Source organism: Rosa rugosa, chromosome 4 (assembly GCF_958449725.1).
Source record: "Rosa rugosa chromosome 4, drRosRugo1.1, whole genome shotgun sequence".
In the NCBI taxonomy this organism is placed as follows: Eukaryota; Viridiplantae; Streptophyta; class Magnoliopsida; order Rosales; family Rosaceae; genus Rosa; species Rosa rugosa.
The window spans coordinates 21,802,674-21,820,147 of record NC_084823.1 but is presented as its reverse complement, the minus strand read 5'-3'; the positions used below and the strand labels follow the sequence as shown (position 1 = coordinate 21,820,147).

The window sequence follows — 17,474 nt, the reverse complement described above, 5'->3', positions numbered from 1 at the left end:
CCTACTCCAACTGGAGTAATAAATGTTTTCAATTATGAACTTCGAACTTTCGATACTCCTGTGTTCAGAACTGGCAGGAGACTAGCTTACCACCAGAAGGCAATTCTGGACAATCTTTTATTTGCCTTTCAGGAAAGAAGCAGTGGTTTGATGTTTCCAGCTCTCTTTGCATTAGCTGAAGAACTTTATGAAAATGCAAGGCCACAGTTCGAAGAACTACAGCAGAGTGCTGTCAAGAAAGAAAAAATTCACTTCCTAGAAGATCCAGAAAGTGCTAGGATCCCTATCATGGCACTCAAAGAATCAGACTGGCATGAATTCCATTGTCTGATAGGAAGTCATAATTCTGAAGATCGTATTCCTCCAACCCTCTTCATTATTGCAGGACCATATGTTGGAAGATACCTGGTAAATGTTCAGAGTGAACATCCGCAAGAACACAATCTTTGGCTTGTTGAAAATGGTTTTGTCCATAATCTGTGGACTAAAACAAATGTTGATCTTAAAGGTTTGCCGCCTATCATTGTTAACATAGTCAAAAACATAAGAAAAAATGATTGTACACTTCGTTTGAAGTTCAGATCCACTCCTCCAGAATGGATCCAGAAGGCAAACGGTGAGGTTGAATATATTTCTCCATATCATTATGTGAGAATTATTCAAAGGAAGTATCTTCAGCCTGCCTGTGTTGGGTACAATGGCCAAGCAAACTCAAGCATCCCCTGGATGAAAGCCATGGCCCTAGAATATATCAAGAAGATCATCTCTGAAGACATCAGCAATACCTTTCTGGCAGCAGGAGAAAAAACCATTATCACTGCTTACGATCATCCTGACGTAGTCAACAGTGACCTGTTCCTATCTCTCACCAGAAAAGAGATAGACTCAACATTAGCATGCATGCAATGGGTGGAAAAGCTTGAAAATGACAACCACTATAAGATGTATGTTGATACAGATGTCGAAGACAATGCTACAACAGTAAGAATGGCCCAAGCAGACAACAACTCCTTTGTCTTTGGCCACTGTTCAGAAACTGACGACAACATGTAGCAGCTGGTGAAGAAAAAAGCACCAAAACAAAGAAGCAACTGTTACCTTTCTAAAAAAGATACTTTTGCTTTTCAGAAAAAGAAGAAGGTGAAAAACATTTCACCAAATGCTTTTGCTTTTCCCTGACCGACCTCCATTATCAGGAGCACTCAGAAAAGCAGAAGATCACGGAGTTGTTCTGTACATTTTTAGGTTTTGAATTCTCGTTTGAGTTCCGCTCCCTATATAAGGAGCCTTAGTATCAATTGTAAGGCATTCGAAAATTTTCCACTTCAGTCCTAGATTCAAAAATTGAGTAGAAGAGTCTTCTCTCAAATAGTTTAGCAGTGTGCTTCCCTTCCTGTTTAAAGTGTGAAGTAGTGTGCTCTCAGTACAAGTAAGTATCTGTTCTTATTCTTATGGATAGCTAAACAGTCTTTTGCTGTTTACCTGAGAATGAGGCTCTAAATGTTTAACATGTATTTATATTTGAATAAATAAATTCAGATGGTTGCTCACCCACTTCTTCAAGTTTTCATTTAAGTTCCTTAAATATGTTGGTCATTTGTTTATTCCATATTGTTATGTGTTTTCACTAAGATGCATGCATCCTGTAAAAATCCGAGGTCTAATTGTAAAAATTAGTTTTAAAACAAAAAATTAAGACAAGCAGCAGTGATTCCGCCTGTTAAAGTAACCGTTAGGTGAAAAACTTAGGCATGTTGAAGGCTAGTCTTGTTTTCGTTTTTGTCGTTTAAAACAAAGTTTTTTCTGTTACAACCACAGGTTAACATAAGATACAAAAAACATTTCTAAAAGGACTTGTCCTTATTAGTCATTCCCTAAAAGTAATAGTGTAATACAAAAGTGTTGGGCAGTTGGGAAAAATACAGTGGCTTTTCGGGTATACGGGAAAAGACCAATATATATATATATATATATATATACAGTCCTTCTTGGTTAAGGATGTTCTTACCTTAGCTTAGGAACGGATTTCAAGTTTTTGACTACTTTTCGATCACATATTTACATCTTAACCGTTCAGTTTTTAGGTCATAATGTATAGATCATCTGTGCAAAATTTCAGCCAAATTGTTGATTGTTAAGACATTCAAAACTACAATTTACAATAATGAACACGAACGGTTCCGGTTCGACAGATTTGGTTTGTTCATTGGTTTAATCGAGTTTGATACATTAACGATCATCAATTTGGCTGAAAATTTGCAGAAGTGATCTATACATTAACTGAACGGTTAAGATGTGAATATTTGATCGAAAAGTGGTCAAAAACTGAAAATCCGTTCCTAAGGCTAAGTTAAGGATATTCTTACCTGAGAAGTACTGTATATATATATATATATATATATATATATATATATATACTATTATTAAGAGAAGAGACTTTGTTAGCCAAAATTGAAAATTTTGACAGATTTAATCCTGAAAGATTAAAAAACTTTTAAAATAAATTAAATCACAAGGATAAATATAACAATTATAAAATAGATTTTGTTAATAAAATTAAAAAGAAATTAACCCACAACTCCCACTTTTCTCTCACTATTTTCTCTCTGCAATAACTGTTTTATTTCATTTATTTTTTTATTTTTTAAAAAAAAAGCTATTACACATGCAGAGCATGTATGAAGAAGGCTAGTATATAGTAAATTGAACAACAATCTCGCGAACTCTGTAGAAACCCTAAACCTTTCTGCATAATGAAACGCTCCGTCGATGGTGTCGCCGCCATCTCTTCGTCGTTGCCGCCGAAGAAACCTGTCTTCTTAACCAAAGGCGAACGCGAGAAGTTAGCTCTCCAACGCCGCCAAGAAGAACACGAGGAACAGAAACGCCGCCAGCACCAGCTTCTCTCCAATCTCCGCTCTTCCTCCGATTCCGTCCCCAACAACTCCAATTCCAATTCCGACCGGGACCGGGACCGGGACCGGGACCGCGATAGGGACCGGGACCGCGACCGATACTCCCGAAGCGATCGAGACCGTGAGCGTGAATTGGAGCGGCGCAACCGTGACCGTGACCGTGACAACCGTGAGAGGGAGCGCGAAGAGGAGGCCAAGGCCCGAGAGCGTGCTCGATTGGACAAATTAGCGGACCGCGAGCGTGATAAGGAGCTTGACGCAATCAAAGAGCAGTATCTGGGCTCGAAGAAGCCGAAGAAGCGTGTTATTAAACCTAGCGAGAAGTTCCGATTCTCTTTCGATTGGGAGAATACAGAGGACACTTCGCGTGATATGAATGCTTTGTACCAAAACCCTCACGAGGCACAGCTCCTGTTTGGGAGAGGGTTTCGTGCCGGAATGGACCGCCGGGAGCAGAAGAAGCTTGCGGTGAAGCAGGAGAGGGAGCTTAGGGATGAGATTCGGAAGAAGGACGGCGTGGAGGAGAGGCCCGAGGAGGCTGCGGCGCAGAGGCTCAAGGAGGAGGCTGCTGAGCTATATGATACTTTTGATATGAGAGTGGATCGGCATTGGACTGATAAGAAGCTGGAGGAGATGACTGAGAGGGACTGGAGGATATTCCGAGAAGACTTCAATATATCCTACAAAGGGTCTAGGATTCCTCGCCCTATGAGGAGTTGGGTTGAGAGTAGATTGAGTACGGAGCTGCTCAAGGCTGTGGAGAGGGCTGGTTATAAGAAGCCTTCTCCCATTCAGATGGCTGCCATTCCTCTGGGCCTGCAACAGCGTGATGTTATCGGCATTGCAGAGACTGGTTCTGGTAAGACTGCTGCCTTTGTTCTTCCTATGTTGACCTATATTTCTAGGTTGCCTCCTATTAGTGAGGAGAATGAGGCTGAAGGTCCTTATGCTGTTGTCATGGCACCTACTCGTGAGCTTGCGCAGCAGATTGAGGAAGAGACTGTCAAGTTTGCGCATTACTTGGGTATTAAAGTGGTTTCTATTGTTGGTGGGCAGTCAATTGAAGAACAGGGTTTTAAAATTAGGCAAGGATGTGAGGTTGTTATTGCTACGCCAGGGCGGTTGATTGATTGTTTGGAGAGGCGTTATGCTGTTTTGAATCAGTGCAATTATGTTGTTCTTGATGAGGCTGATAGGATGATTGATATGGGGTTTGAGCCGCAGGTTATAGGTGTTTTGGATGCAATGCCTTCCAGCAATTTCAAACCTGAGAATGAGGATGAAGAGCTTGATGACAAGAAGATTTACAGAACCACTTATATGTTTAGTGCGACCATGCCTCCTGCGGTGGAGCGCCTTGCTCGGAAGTATTTGAGGAATCCTGTTGTGGTTACAATTGGCACAGCTGGAAAGACTACTGATTTGATCACTCAGAATGTGGTCTGGAGTAAGGATGCAGAGAAGTTTGAGAGGTTAAAGAGATTGCTTGATGAACTTGGTGATAAGACTGCTATTGTGTTTGTTAACACCAAGAAAACTGCTGATTATGTAGCCAAGAGTTTGGATAAGAATGGATATCGTGTGACCACTTTGCATGGGGGGAAATCACAAGACCAGAGAGAAATTAGTCTTGAAGGTTTCAGGACCAGGAGGTACAATGTCCTTGTTGCAACGGATGTTGCTGGACGTGGTATTGATATACCTGATGTGGCCCATGTAATTAATTATGATATGCCCTCAAGTATTGAAACGTACACCCATCGTATTGGACGTACTGGACGTGCAGGGAAGACTGGTGTAGCCACATCATTGTTGACAATTCACGACACTGATGTCTTCTATGATCTCAAGCAGATGCTCATTCAGAGTAACAGTCATGTTCCTCCTGAATTGGCAAAACATGAAGCCTCAAAGTTCAAGCCTGGTTCTATTCCTGATAGGCCACCTAGACGTAATGACACTATCTTTACGCATTGAGAAATTTGGAGTTCAACAGACTTCTTAAAGAATGTTCAACGTACTGTTTCTTGTGATGCTGGTTTAGTGGCTCAGACATCTTAGCTTCTGCTGGAACTAAGGAAGTGAGTTTCTTTGCATAGGATTATGCTCATCTAAAATTTAATAGGGATCCTGCTGTACTGAACAATTGATATTTTTACTTTCCTCTTTTTTTTTTTTTTTTTTTTTTTTTTTTGTTTCTAAATATTGTTCTTAGTCCTGACGTTCGTTTATAATTAGTAAGTTGTTCATGATGATATCAGTTTGGAATGTTTATTTTGCCTGTTCGTTGGTTTTGCAAGTTTTTTTATTTTTTTTTGGCTATGAAATAGAGTATTAAAGGTCTTTGGAATTCCATTTACAAGGATAAATATCTCTCTCATTGTTCCCTTACTGATAGTGATTACAAATACCCTCCTGGAAGTTCCAGCACTTGGAGAAGTGTTGCCCATGGAGCTGAGCTTCTCCGAAATGGTCTAATTTGGCGTGTTGGTGATGGCAAAACCATAAAATTTTGGACTGATTTATGGGTTAGTGAGACTCTTCTCATTACTGTTGCTCTACCAAACTCTCATATTGATATTGATGCTACTGTGTGCTCCTTTTGGGACAACTCTGAATGGAACCTGGATATGTTATCTCTTTGTCTCCCTTTTCACATTATTAAAAAAATCCTTTGCATCTCACCTGGTGGTGATGGATGTGGACGTGATACTCAAATATGGGGACATACTTCTAACGGTTGTTTTAATGTCAAAAGTGCATATTGCAGCCTACTTGAGCCTATGGAGCAAAATCAGTTTCAATGGAGTTTTATTTGGGGTATGCAGATTCCTCCTAAGCTGAAAATCTTTTTATGGACTATTGCTCATGGTAAAATCTTGACTAATGTCCAGAGAGCTAGAAGAAGATTTACTAATAATGATAAATGTTATGCTTGCCCTCTAGTTTGTGAGACACTTTTGCATCTTTTTAGGGATTGCCCAAAAGCTTCTGCTATTTGGAAATGCGAAGCTGGCCTCATTCTATCAAAAATACGTTTCAATTGGGCTGGTCTGGATGGTTCCTTGCCAACCTTCATGGTAAGGCTCCTTTTGGTCAAAATATCCAATGGTGTTGCTTTTTTGTTTTCATCTGTTGGTTTTTATGGAAATCGAGAAACAAATTTGTCTTTGAAAGTGATTTTCAGCTGCCTCTTAATGCCCCTCAAATCATTCTTAATGCTGCAAATGAATGGGTTGCTGCCCAAGCTCAACTCTCTAATGTGGGTGACTTAAGTATTATTATGTTATCTTGGTTGAAGCCCCCTAATGGTGTTATGAAGTTGAATGTTGATGGAACAAGGTCTAACCAATCTGGGCTTATTGGAGCTGGTGGTTTAATCAGAGATCATAATGGTGATTGGATTTCTGGTTTTAGTATTAATCTTGGAATTGGTCAAATTATCAATGCTGAAGCTAGAGGTATGCTTTCTGGGCTTAAACTTGCCAATAATCTCAACATCAGAAGAATTGAAGTTGAATCTGATTCAGCCATTCTCATTAAACTCATCCTTGAAGGTTGCTCTGATTCTCATCCTTTGGGGGCTATTATAAAAAGCTGTCAACATTCCCTTAGTATGTTTGATGATGTGAGTGTTAAACACATTTTCAGAGAATGCAACTACACTGCAGATGCTCTTGCTAAGGGCAGCTTGAACCATGATCCTGGCATTGTTCTGTTCTCTAGTCCGCCTCCTCTTGCTTCCAATGCTTTTCTAGACGATCTTTGTAATTTTTCCAGAGCTAGGAGAGTTAGGGATAGCCCTCTGGGCTAGTTTTCTTTCTTTTTCTCCTGTTTAGGCCGGGTGGGATACCATAGAAATTAGAAAGATCGATGTAAAAGGAAGTAAAAAAAAAAAAAAAGCAAATATCCCATTTTGGTTGTTTTTGAAATCAACAAAACAGAGGGTGCTTCCCGCTTAGCAAATAGCAACCAGATTCCCAGTCTGCGACTCCCCAGTCCCTAGGTACTAGAATCTCTTGCTTTCTTCAATCAAATTCAAATCTAGCAAGGCTGCTCTAATTTCTTAGCAAAGACCTGCAATTTGTGTTTTCTAGGGTTTCCTCTTGATATTATTTATTTGGATCTAGAATCATCATCTGATTTGCCCAACGGATTCCTCCATTGCTTTATTCTCATCACTTATTTGTGAATCTGAATCAACTCATGAGTACAATTTGCCTTTACAATTCCGATTTCATGCAACAAATTTAATTTGGATTTCATAAATGCTTCTCATCTGAGATTAATTTCTTTGCAGTGACGTCCTCTAGTCTTAGTTACTCATGGCTAGATCCCAAAAATCAGTGCTAGCAATTTGTAAGGAACAACCTTTATACCGAAAACTAACCCCAGCTTTTTGCCACACATAACACTCCCATGAAATTCTTCTAGTCTTAGGGTTTTATACTTCAATCTGCTTTTTGCTATCTCATTTGTGATTGTGTTGTAATCATCATAGTTTTCTATATTCTTATCCGCCTCCCTCGAATGAAAGAAAGACAATTTATCTGGATTTTCTATATGCAAATAGTCACTTTGACGTGCTTTATCATGTTTCAGATTTGTACTGCACCTAGGAAATCTTGAAGGTTGATAATCAAAGAGAAATGGAGAATGTTTATAAAGAATTAGACAATGTCAAAGCAGAGATGGAGAGGCTCAAGGCTGAGCTTCGGGTTGAGAAGGGAATTTCTGACACTTTGAAGAAATCTCACAGTGAGCAGCTGATCAAGTTTCAACAAGCTAAGCGGGAGGTTGAGAAACAAACTCAAGAGCTAAATGTCAAGCTTGATGAAATTTCTCAAGTAAGGAAAGTCTCTGAAACCCTCCAATCTTGTTTGCATGAAAAAGAATCATCTCTTAGGCATTTGAGTTCTTTGCATGAAAAGCTCCGAGCTGATCGTGAGCTGAAGCTGAAAAAACTGGAAGGAGAGAATAAAGAATTGGCATTTGCGTTTGATGAAGTTTCAGAAAAAAACAAAGAACTGGAGCAGAATGCTTGTGCCAGTAGTCGGGAGATTGAGGGCCTTAAGAGACGCTTATTGACTACAGAAAGCAAGTGTTACGAGGCAGAGCAAAAGGCCCAAGCAGCCAAAGATCTGAGGCAGAGAGATGATATAATAATGAACTTAGAGGAGGAGAATAGAAATGCTCAAGATCAATTGAAATGGAAGAAAGAGCAGTTTAAACATCTTGAAGAAGCACATAGAAGGCTACAAGATCAGTTTAAGTTGAATAAAGATGAGTGGGAGAGGGGCAAATCAGCCCTTCTTGAAGAGATCTCTTTGTTGCAGACAAGCTTGGATTCCAAAACTAGAATTCTTAAAGATGTCCAAAAACGTTTAGAGATGTGCAACCAAGCTTTAGCTCGTGAAGAAAGTATGAGGAAGTTTTTGGAGGTTGAAATATCCGAATTCAAATCACGTTATGAGGATGTCTTTGCTCAGTGCCAACAAGAAAGGTCAAAGTTTGAAAGCTTAACTGTTCAAAGGGATGAAGAGATTGCGAAGCTAAGAAACTCAATTGGAACAAGAGATACATCAACAAAAGAAATGGAAATCAGAATTGCTCACCTTGAGCAAGAGAATCTGGAATTAAGAGAATCTCTTAAAGAGCTGCAGGAATCTCAGATCAGAAATGCTGGGGCCACTTCACTCACAAAGCTGCGGAACAAGCTTAGGGGCTTGGAGCAGGCACACAGTAACTGTTCCAGAAATTTGAAAGCAAAAGAATCTGAATGGAGTTCCCAAATAGAGAAGATGAAAGGAGATATAAATGGGTATAACTCTGAGTTGAAGGGTAACGAGAAACAAATGCAGGAAACTCAGTTGGAGCTAGAGAGCTGTCATTCTATGATCGAGGTTTTAAGTGAAGAGATTATGATACTACTTACAATCTTCAAATCAGAATTCTTGGAGGCTTTCTCCAAAAAATCTTATCCAAATGCTGAAGTGGAGCTGTGTGACGAAATGGATGACAAGATCTCTGTACTTACAAAACAGTTGGAAATGAAAGACTGTGAATTAAGAAAAGTTCTTCTTGAGCTTGAACAAGAACACGAACGAGTAGAAATATTGATGAAGAGGGTAAGGTCCTTGGAACTTACTGAACAGAGGCAGAATAACATGGAGGAGGAGCTTCAACAACATAAAAAAAATGCTCAAGGAGTCGTCTGAACGTCAACTTTACCTGAAAGACCAATTTGTGCTGATTGAAGGGGAGAAACGAGATATTTCTGAGACTTTAGAAAAGGTGAATCTTGAGTTGGCCGAGAAAATTTGTGAAATAAGTCGATTAGAAGACGAATTAAAGAGTTGGAAGTCTAGTCCTGAAAGCTTGAAAATTTGCTGTGAAGAAAATCAAGAAAAATGTCGACAAATAGAGGATTCAATCCCTGTACAAACAAAGAATGAAGAAATCCTTAAGAATGAGAGAGAAAGCCTCATCTCCATTATCAAAGAGAAAACAGTACACTTGAAGTTCTGCAGCAGCAGATAGTCCTATTAGCAGCTGCAGTAGCAGCAAAGAATGAGGAAGTGGAAGCCCGCACACAAGACAGAGAACCTTATCCAAAATGCAAAGGACAAGGATAGCTGCATAGAAAATCTCCACAAAGATATCTCACAGCTGGAACAAGAGTGCATAAGAAGAGAAATGGAAGCGACAATTCTTGCAAGGTTTGATGCAGAGAAATGTGTTGGACGAGATAAAGAGAGGCTTTTCAAGGTTATCAGTGAGAAAGATCAGAACATACAAAGTCTTGAGGTATATGCAGTATCATTAGAGCAAGACTTGACTACTGTTTTAACTTCCTCCTTTGCTGAAGTTGTAGAAAATCTGGTTTCAATTGATGTGCTTACTGAAGCTTTGAAGAAGGCCAAGCATATGTCAGAGCTACAGGTTGAAGACAGGAACAAAAGAATTGTTGATTTGGAGAAAGAAGTAACTGGTTCGCGCCAAAGATTGATACATCAGGAGGAAGCCTTGTTCCATCTTAAACAACAGGTAGAGGAACTTGAAGCATTATTGGAAGCCAAGAAACTGGAAACCAATAAGGTGATGGTTGAACTGAGGATTTCGGAAGGCATAGTCAAGCAGCTTGAATATGAAAAAGCTATCCTCCTTCAAGACACCACAAAGCTATCAAAAGAAAGAGGGCATATTTTTGTTCATCTTGAAGAATTTTGTGATCGTATCGGTGAGCTCACTTATGAGGATACAAGGATGATGGATGTTTTAGAAACAATGCTGCAAGGATTTAAGGAAGAGGTTGGACCACCAGTGGGTTTAACAGTCAATAATTTGCTCTATGATTCTACCCAAGAGAATGAAAGCACTACGATTTCTGCGTCAGCAAGAAAAATTGAAGCTAGTGCTGGAAGATTACCACTGAAAGAGATGAATCATCGGCAGCTATACTGAAGAGAAGAAATACAGTTCTCACTGATGAACATGGTAAAAGGTAATTCTGAAAATCTTCACTTATTTTAACATGTCTTTCCCCTCACCCCACCATCAGATTTCTTAAATTTTAACAAAATAATTACTAGCTTACATGGGGGATTACATGCATATATGTAAGTAATTACTCATGGAACCTCTCCCTTTAATACGGCTATTATGCATATACTGGAATGGGTTGGAGACATGATGGACTAGTGTTGTGCTTAAGGGGTTTTGCTTTTAAATTCAGTAAAAGCCCTTCCTCAACTTCATTCTGGTATCCTTGAATTCTGTTTGGGTTTTAGCGCCTTATTCAAACTTCTAGTTAGTGCAACAATGTAGTGAAGCACTTTGCAAGCCTGTGGAACATGAAAGTGACGCAACATTATAGTTAGTGCAACAATATAGGTGCACATTTTTTTTTTGTCATTCTAACTGAGTAACTGCATAATTAAGTTAACACAGTCAATGATGTTGAGGGATATCACACATCGTCTCTGTAGGGAAAAAGACTAGTAGCAGTATAGGTCTACTGCATTATGGAAGATGATAAAATCCATCCTCTTTAACATACTACATTCGGGAAAATAGGTGTAATACTCTTACTCCGCAATTTTGTTCTCAAGATGAACAGATTCTCATGCATGAATTTTCAGTTTTGCTTCAAATTTTAATCCAGAATTTTTATGTCACGATTTGTGTATACATTATTTCTTTTTTGGAATGTACTTTAATAGCTTTTGTTTGTACGCAGTTGCCAGAAAAGAAGGAAGTCGGTAGAAACATTGAAATTGGAAATGGCATGAGAGCTGACTCAGCTTGAACCAGTGGCAAGGAAAGTCGATCAAGTAGTTTATAATTTCCTACTGTGTTGTATGACTGAATTTCCACAGAGGGCAGCCATTTCCAAAAGGAAGAGCAGCCAAGTTATTGCGTTGCGTGCGTGAGTCCGTTTATTCTCTTAGCTGTGTAAGGATTTGTTTGAGTGTGCAATGGTGTTCAGATTCTATATTTCTGAGGCATGCACTTGTAATTCAGTTTAATTCAGTGCAATGGTGTGAATGAAAATAGACTATCGAGTTAATGTTGATTTAAATTGCTGAAGATTTCAGTTTGAACAGGGACAGAAATGACGGGATATCCTACAGCCTCTAAGCCGTCTTGACACAATTTTTTGTTTTTCTTTTGTATTTACTTTAGGACACTTGAAACTCACTTTGAAATTCTATGAAAAAGCTCAAGGCCATGAGGTCGAGGAAAACTGGAAAAGTGACCACCACTTGGCCTGTTTTCTTACCGTCTCATCGGACCATTTTCCGTCCATCTGGAGAAAGAACACTAGTTCCATAGCCCTGGATTAAATATGAGGTGACATTTTCACTTCTATGCTTCGTTTAGATTGTGCTCCGGAACTTCTACATTAGCTTATATCTTCATGTTACAGACTTCAATGTGTATCTCTAGATTCTTTAACCCATTTCATGAACTTTTCAGCGATTTCCGTCCTGCTTAAACTGATCCTGCAACCTGGACTTGTTTATTACACAACAAACATTTGTATATATTGGTCAACAAACAAATACCTAAAAGACTCAGATATACTGCTTTAGGATGACGTCAAATTTCTCCTGGTTGAAAAATAAGGTATGGTTTATAAAACAATCACAACCCTTCCAATTTTGTGAAAAAAAAAAAAAAAAAATCTATTCCACTACATGTGGTCATGTGGAGCATATGCTACAGGATAACCAGAGAGGTCCAAGAACAATTGTTGGTATTTTTTGATACAACAAATCAGTAGCCACAACAAGGGTGCAGTTGTACAGAATGACCCTTAACAATACAAGGAACCGTTTCATAAGTTCCAAGTAGTTGGTATATAATCCACATCTACAGCGGACTCATTTATCTTCACTCTCATTCTTCTTTGATGAATTTGAACTTTGGGAGAACTTTGTGCGCCATTTCTGCTTGTTCTTTTCAGATATGTTCACATTTTCAGAGTATTTTGTAAGACCTTGCCTCAACGCTCCAACATTTACTCCTTTGTTTACCAAAATGCTCGTTACACCCATCTTTGAAACCTGTAAATACCATAACATGATAACAGTTATTTGATATACAGGTGAAAGATTGCACTCTATATTAAACATCGGTATAAATTCTATACGATCGCAATACAGGTTTTGTACGGATATAAAGTTTTACAACTCTTATTGACAATCTTTCTCACATATTTTATAGACAACCAACAGTGAGTACTGATAAGGTGAAGCAGAAGTATGATGGATACAGGGAGGTAATATTTCCACACCACTTAAGTGCCTGGACAAATTTGATCTCCATTATTCTGTGAACTGCACTTTTTCAGGTTCCCTACGTGGGCTAAAGTGACATTAAACCTATATGCATCCACTTTGTGTATGGAACCAATGCTATAGCTTTGACACTTCAACCAATGCTATAGCTTTAACACTTCAATGTCACTTTAGCCCATACCTGTATATTCCATTAAAATTTTTATTTTAAACAAGTTGCCAGAAAATATTTAAGGCTCCACAAGTTTCCAAAATTTATGGATATAATAAGTATATGATTCATATCATTTCAGATGTTAAAAGAAAAGAGAAAAAAAAAAAAGACGATGATACTGATATTAAATAAGAACAACAGCAAGAACAATTACAATATAAGAGTTGGTGAGAACCATCCTTTTGGTGGTGCCAAAGTGCCAACCAAAAGAATGTAAGGATAAACTTACCGCTTGGATGTTCCTGTTCTCATCATCAAAGAAAAGCATTGAATTAAAGGGGACCCCAGTCCTTGAGTGAATTTTCTGGAAATGATCGGTCTTGTGTGTCCAACTTGAAAAGATCTCCTGCACAATCAGATAATTAAGAGAGAGAAAAAACAAAGCCTCATATAAGAATCAGCAGCTCATTTTCGGAAAATGCATACAAAATTTATAGAAGATATTGTTCAGAGGAGGAAGGAAGAAAAAGAATGGCGGTCTACCATCTACCATCTCACCTGAGCTACAAACATTGACTTGATGCTCAATTTGTCAAGAAATGTCTTTGCTATATCTGGAGTTGGTGACCTGGAAGCAATGGCAAGATCGATCCCTCTTTCCTTCAATGCATACAGTATGCCTCTAGCCTGGGGATACAATGATGGCATTTCACGTTTGGAGCGACATTCGCTGGAAAAACACAGATTAAGTTGAGTCTCAGCCTAAATCATCGAACACAAGGGAAAAAAAAAGAAAAAAAGAAGAAGAAATCTCCAACATAGTACATTTTACTGCACTATCATGTCAACTCAACTATGTGCCCAAATCAAAGAATTGTTCTCCCTTTGTTGGTGTTCACAAGTCACGACATAACCTCCGGTATCCAAAAATCTCACCTCTTCTTGCTGTAAGTTTCCCCAAATGTGAAACCTAGGATCCAATCATAGATATGTGCAACTAACTAAACCCACAAGTCAAATTTAGCTTGGGTATCAATACATACATGAACAAAATACAAGTAGCGGGATTAATTCCCACACTCGTATTGACACATTTTCACAAAAGTAATGACTTTGTATAAATAAGAGATTACATTTATGGTTCAGTTCCAGTGGTGCAATCCTAAATCTTTGTTTCAACCCAGAGAAGAGGGAAATTCAATTCAATCATATCTGGGTTATTTCTTTATATATATAAATGAATTGAAACAACGCAAAATAGAATTAAGTTTGGGAAAAAAGGATCATGTACCAATAGAAAGGCCAAAGAGTGTAATCAAGATCGAAGACAACCAATCTGGGAAGCACTTGGAACATTCCCAGTAACTCTAAAGCCTCTGCCTTCACCTTCTCGTCCCCCATTCCTTCTCTCTTTCGCTCTTTCTCAGGATTACTTTATCTCATCTCGTCTCCGTCACCCAAGCCACCATCATATATTCCAAGGGTACAAGCGTCTTATTTGATATTTAGACTTCCTTATTTTTTTTTTTTTTTTTTTTTTGTACATACGGGGCCAGCAGCCCAGACGAAAACAAAGAAAATGAACTAGCCAGCACCCCTGGCCTTAAAGCCTCTAGCTCTGGGAACCCCAATTATATCATCCAATAGGCATTCAGTGATCAAAGCGGGGGGGGGGGGGGGGTGTCCTGCAGGATGCAGATTTCTTTAGCTGTAAAACCATAATTACATGCTCACAACATATGCACAACAATCATAAAAGGGATCAAGGCTTACCTTCAGCAATCACTGGCATGAATTCCATCTTATGCAGCTGCTTAACTTGATCACTGAATATGGTCTTCTGTTACTTAACAACTTGCTTCACAATGGACAGAACTTATGCAATAGTCGTGGTAGTAATCAGGGACCAATTCATCTGTATATATATGAGACTTAAACCTCAAGAAGCTTCCCATTAAAGCATTCCTTGTCGGTTTAGGTTTCACTGTTAGATTCCTAATGTATCACAACTTGTAGCCTTTCTTGTAGACTAAGCAATGGATTACTATCCTTAATGAATTGATACACTACTTCATTAAGTCACTAGTATTGATTCACTGTTTCCCATTAAAGCATTCCTTGTCGGTTTAGGTTTCACTGTTAGATTCTTAATGTATCACAACTTGTAGCCTTTCTTGTAGACTAAGCAATGGATTACTATCCTTAATGAATTGATACACTACTTCATTAAGTCACTAGTATTGATTCACTGTTTGTATTCATGTTAAACTAGGATTGATATTAAGCTAATCATCAATTACTTTATGATGATATGTGTTATGTCCATATTTGATCTTACAATCTCCCCCTTGGACTCACACATATCATGCTCGATGATTTGCACCAGAGAACATCAAAACCTACTTAACTTACTGAAGTGCGCGCCAGATAACAAACTCAAATCGAAAATCCATTCCAACATGGTCAGATCACAGTTACTTATGTAGAGCAAGAAACAGTATACATTTTAACAAAAATGCAGAGTTTCAAAACCAGTAACACAAGCTTCTGCAATCCACATATGTTCAACCAGAAGTGATACAATATATGTTAATGTGTATCAACAAGTAAACATATATTAGGTCCTACTTTATGTTTCTAAAACCAGAAACTCAAGCAAATTCACTGAACACTGATGGCTTAAAAATATTGCTTGAACCTTATCATCATGCTTCACATGATTTAAGCCATCTGATAGCAAGTATAACTTTAAACACAAAATCGATAATTTTCAGAACATTCAACAAAAAACTGCAGCAATAACCAAAATCTGAAAATACCTCAAAATTTATTAATAATAAAATATATCATTACAAATAAGTTGTGATAAATAAAGTCAAAAGATCACAACTAAAAATACAAGAACTCAAAAACCTTAGAAATTTAAATTGCTCCAACTGGATTAACTCTCTACTGAACCTAAGCATCTAGATTAGCTAAAACTCCAATGCTGGCTGTATGCTTCTGGAATGCTGCTACTGACAATGCCTTGGTGAAGGGGTTTGCTAGCTGTGAATTCGTGTCAATGCTCAAAACAGCTATCTCACCATGCTTAACCCTTTCTCTAACACTGTAATACTTTAAATCAATATGCTTAGAATTATTTGATCTTTTACTATTCTTGCTAAAGAAAACTGCTGCTTCATTATCGCAATAAATCACAAGTGTGTCTGCCACAATGTGACTTAACACTTTGGTCTGCATCAAGAAATTCCTGATCCAAAGTCTTTCACACACAGTTTCATATACTGCAATAAATTCAGCTTGCATGGTGGAGGTTGAAACTAGAGTTTGCTTCATGGTTTTCCAAGCAACTGCACCTCCTGCTAGCATGTACACATATCCACAAGTTGACTTCTTGGAGTCTGGATAGTTCCCTGCGAAATCAGAATCTGAAAATCCAACGAGTTTCAGATCCTCCACTTGCCTATAAACTAGCATATGACTTTTAGTTTTCTGCAGGTATCTCAACACTTTCTTCCCAGCTACCCAATGTTCATGGCCTGGATTAGACTGGAATCTCGATAAAATCCCTACTGCAAAAGACAAGTCTGGCCTAGTGCAGACTTGTGCATACATGAGACTTCCTACAAGTCTAGCATAAGGCTTTGACTCCATAATTTCTTTCTCAACTTCACTATTAGGACTCTGCTTCTTGGTTAACTTATCACCTTTGGACATGGGAACTTCTCTAGCTGCACACTTTTCCATACCAAATCTCTTTAAAACTTTGGTAATATAATTATGTTGAGACAAACCAAGTAGTCTCTGTGCTCTATCTCTTTTAATCTCAATACCTAGTACATAGGATGCTTCTCCTAAGTCTTTCATGTCAAAATTATTTGACAGAAAGCTCTTAGTGTCTTTAAGCAGTTTAATGTTACTGCTAGCCAAAAGTATATCATCCATATAGAGAACTAGGAAAATAAAATTGTTCCCAACTGTCTTCAAGTAAACACACTCATCAACAAGATTTTCTGTAAATCCAAAAGTAGAAATCACAGAATCAAATTTCTTGTACCACTGTCTAGAAGCTTGTTTCAGGCCATAAATTGATTTTCTTAACCTGCATACTAAGTTTTCACTTCCAGCTTGCACAAAACCTTCTGGCTGCCTCATATAAATCACTTCATCTAGTTCACCATTCAAGAAGGCTGTCTTAATATCCATCTGGTGCAGCTCCATATCAAAATGAGCAACTAAAGCCATGATTATCCTAAACGAGTCTTTTGTAGAAACTGGAGAAAAAGTCTCAGTAAAATTAATGCCCTCCTTCTGTGTAAAACCCTTGGCAACTAATCTTGCTTTATGTCTCTCTACATTGCCATTTGCATCTCTTTTGGTTTTGAAAACCCATTTACAACCTATAGGTTTCTGATTAGGGTCAGGTTCAACTAATTCCCAAACTGCATTTTGGCTCATGGAATCAATTTCTGCTTCCATTGCTAGCTGCCATTGGTGAGATTCATTACTTTCAATAGCCTGGTTAAATGTAGTTGGATCATTGTCCTCTGCACAGTCCATTTCAATTTCTGCTTCTTGCAGATAAACAATGTAGTCACT

At 38.4% G+C, this 17,474-nt stretch overlaps 3 protein-coding genes across 3 annotated transcripts; 2 read left to right on the top strand and 1 right to left on the bottom strand.

The window, feature by feature from the left end:
• The first annotated feature begins 2,714 nt into the window (after positions 1 to 2,714).
• LOC133706551 (DEAD-box ATP-dependent RNA helicase 21) lies at positions 2,715 to 4,984 on the top strand. Its single transcript, XM_062132091.1, has one exon. It carries the CDS (start codon positions 2,754 to 2,756, stop codon positions 4,890 to 4,892), a length of 2,139 nt encoding a protein of 712 aa, XP_061988075.1. The 5' UTR covers positions 2,715 to 2,753; the 3' UTR covers positions 4,893 to 4,984.
• A 1,795-nt stretch (positions 4,985 to 6,779) lies between these two features.
• LOC133706550 (uncharacterized protein At4g38062-like) lies at positions 6,780 to 11,490 on the top strand. Its single transcript, XM_062132090.1, is given in 6 exon segments — positions 6,780 to 6,921; positions 7,518 to 9,106; positions 9,108 to 9,420; positions 9,423 to 9,510; positions 9,512 to 10,419; positions 11,155 to 11,490. Coding segments are annotated over 4 exon segments (2,811 nt in total). The 5' UTR covers positions 6,780 to 6,921; positions 7,518 to 7,564; the 3' UTR covers positions 10,380 to 10,419; positions 11,155 to 11,490.
• Positions 11,491 to 12,138: 648 nt separating this feature from the next.
• LOC133744150 (uncharacterized) lies at positions 12,139 to 14,362 on the bottom strand. The gene is made up of 4 exons (XM_062172295.1): positions 14,164 to 14,362; positions 13,431 to 13,602; positions 13,162 to 13,278; positions 12,139 to 12,484 (listed from the first exon to the last, which is right to left on the bottom strand). The coding sequence occupies exons 1-4, from the start codon at positions 14,271 to 14,273 to the stop codon at positions 12,302 to 12,304; spliced, it is 582 nt and encodes a 193-aa protein (XP_062028279.1). The 5' UTR covers positions 14,274 to 14,362; the 3' UTR covers positions 12,139 to 12,301.
• Positions 14,363 to 17,474: the final 3,112 nt, after the last annotated feature.

Excerpts from the sequence above, each read along its gene's own strand:
- LOC133706551 (XM_062132091.1), top strand. The coding sequence starts at position 2,754 with ATGAAACGCTCCGTCGATGGTGTCGCCGCCATCTCTTCGTCGTTGCCG.
- LOC133744150 (XM_062172295.1), bottom strand. The coding sequence starts at position 14,273 with ATGGGGGACGAGAAGGTGAAGGCAGAGGCTTTAGAGTTACTGGGAATG. Across the intron at positions 13,279-13,430 it reads AGTCAATGTTTGTAGCTCAG|GAGATCTTTTCAAGTTGGAC; the intron begins GTGAGATGGTAG and ends CTGATTGTGCAG. Across the intron at positions 12,485-13,161 it reads AGAACAGGAACATCCAAGCG|GTTTCAAAGATGGGTGTAAC; the intron begins GTAAGTTTATCC and ends TGGTATTTACAG.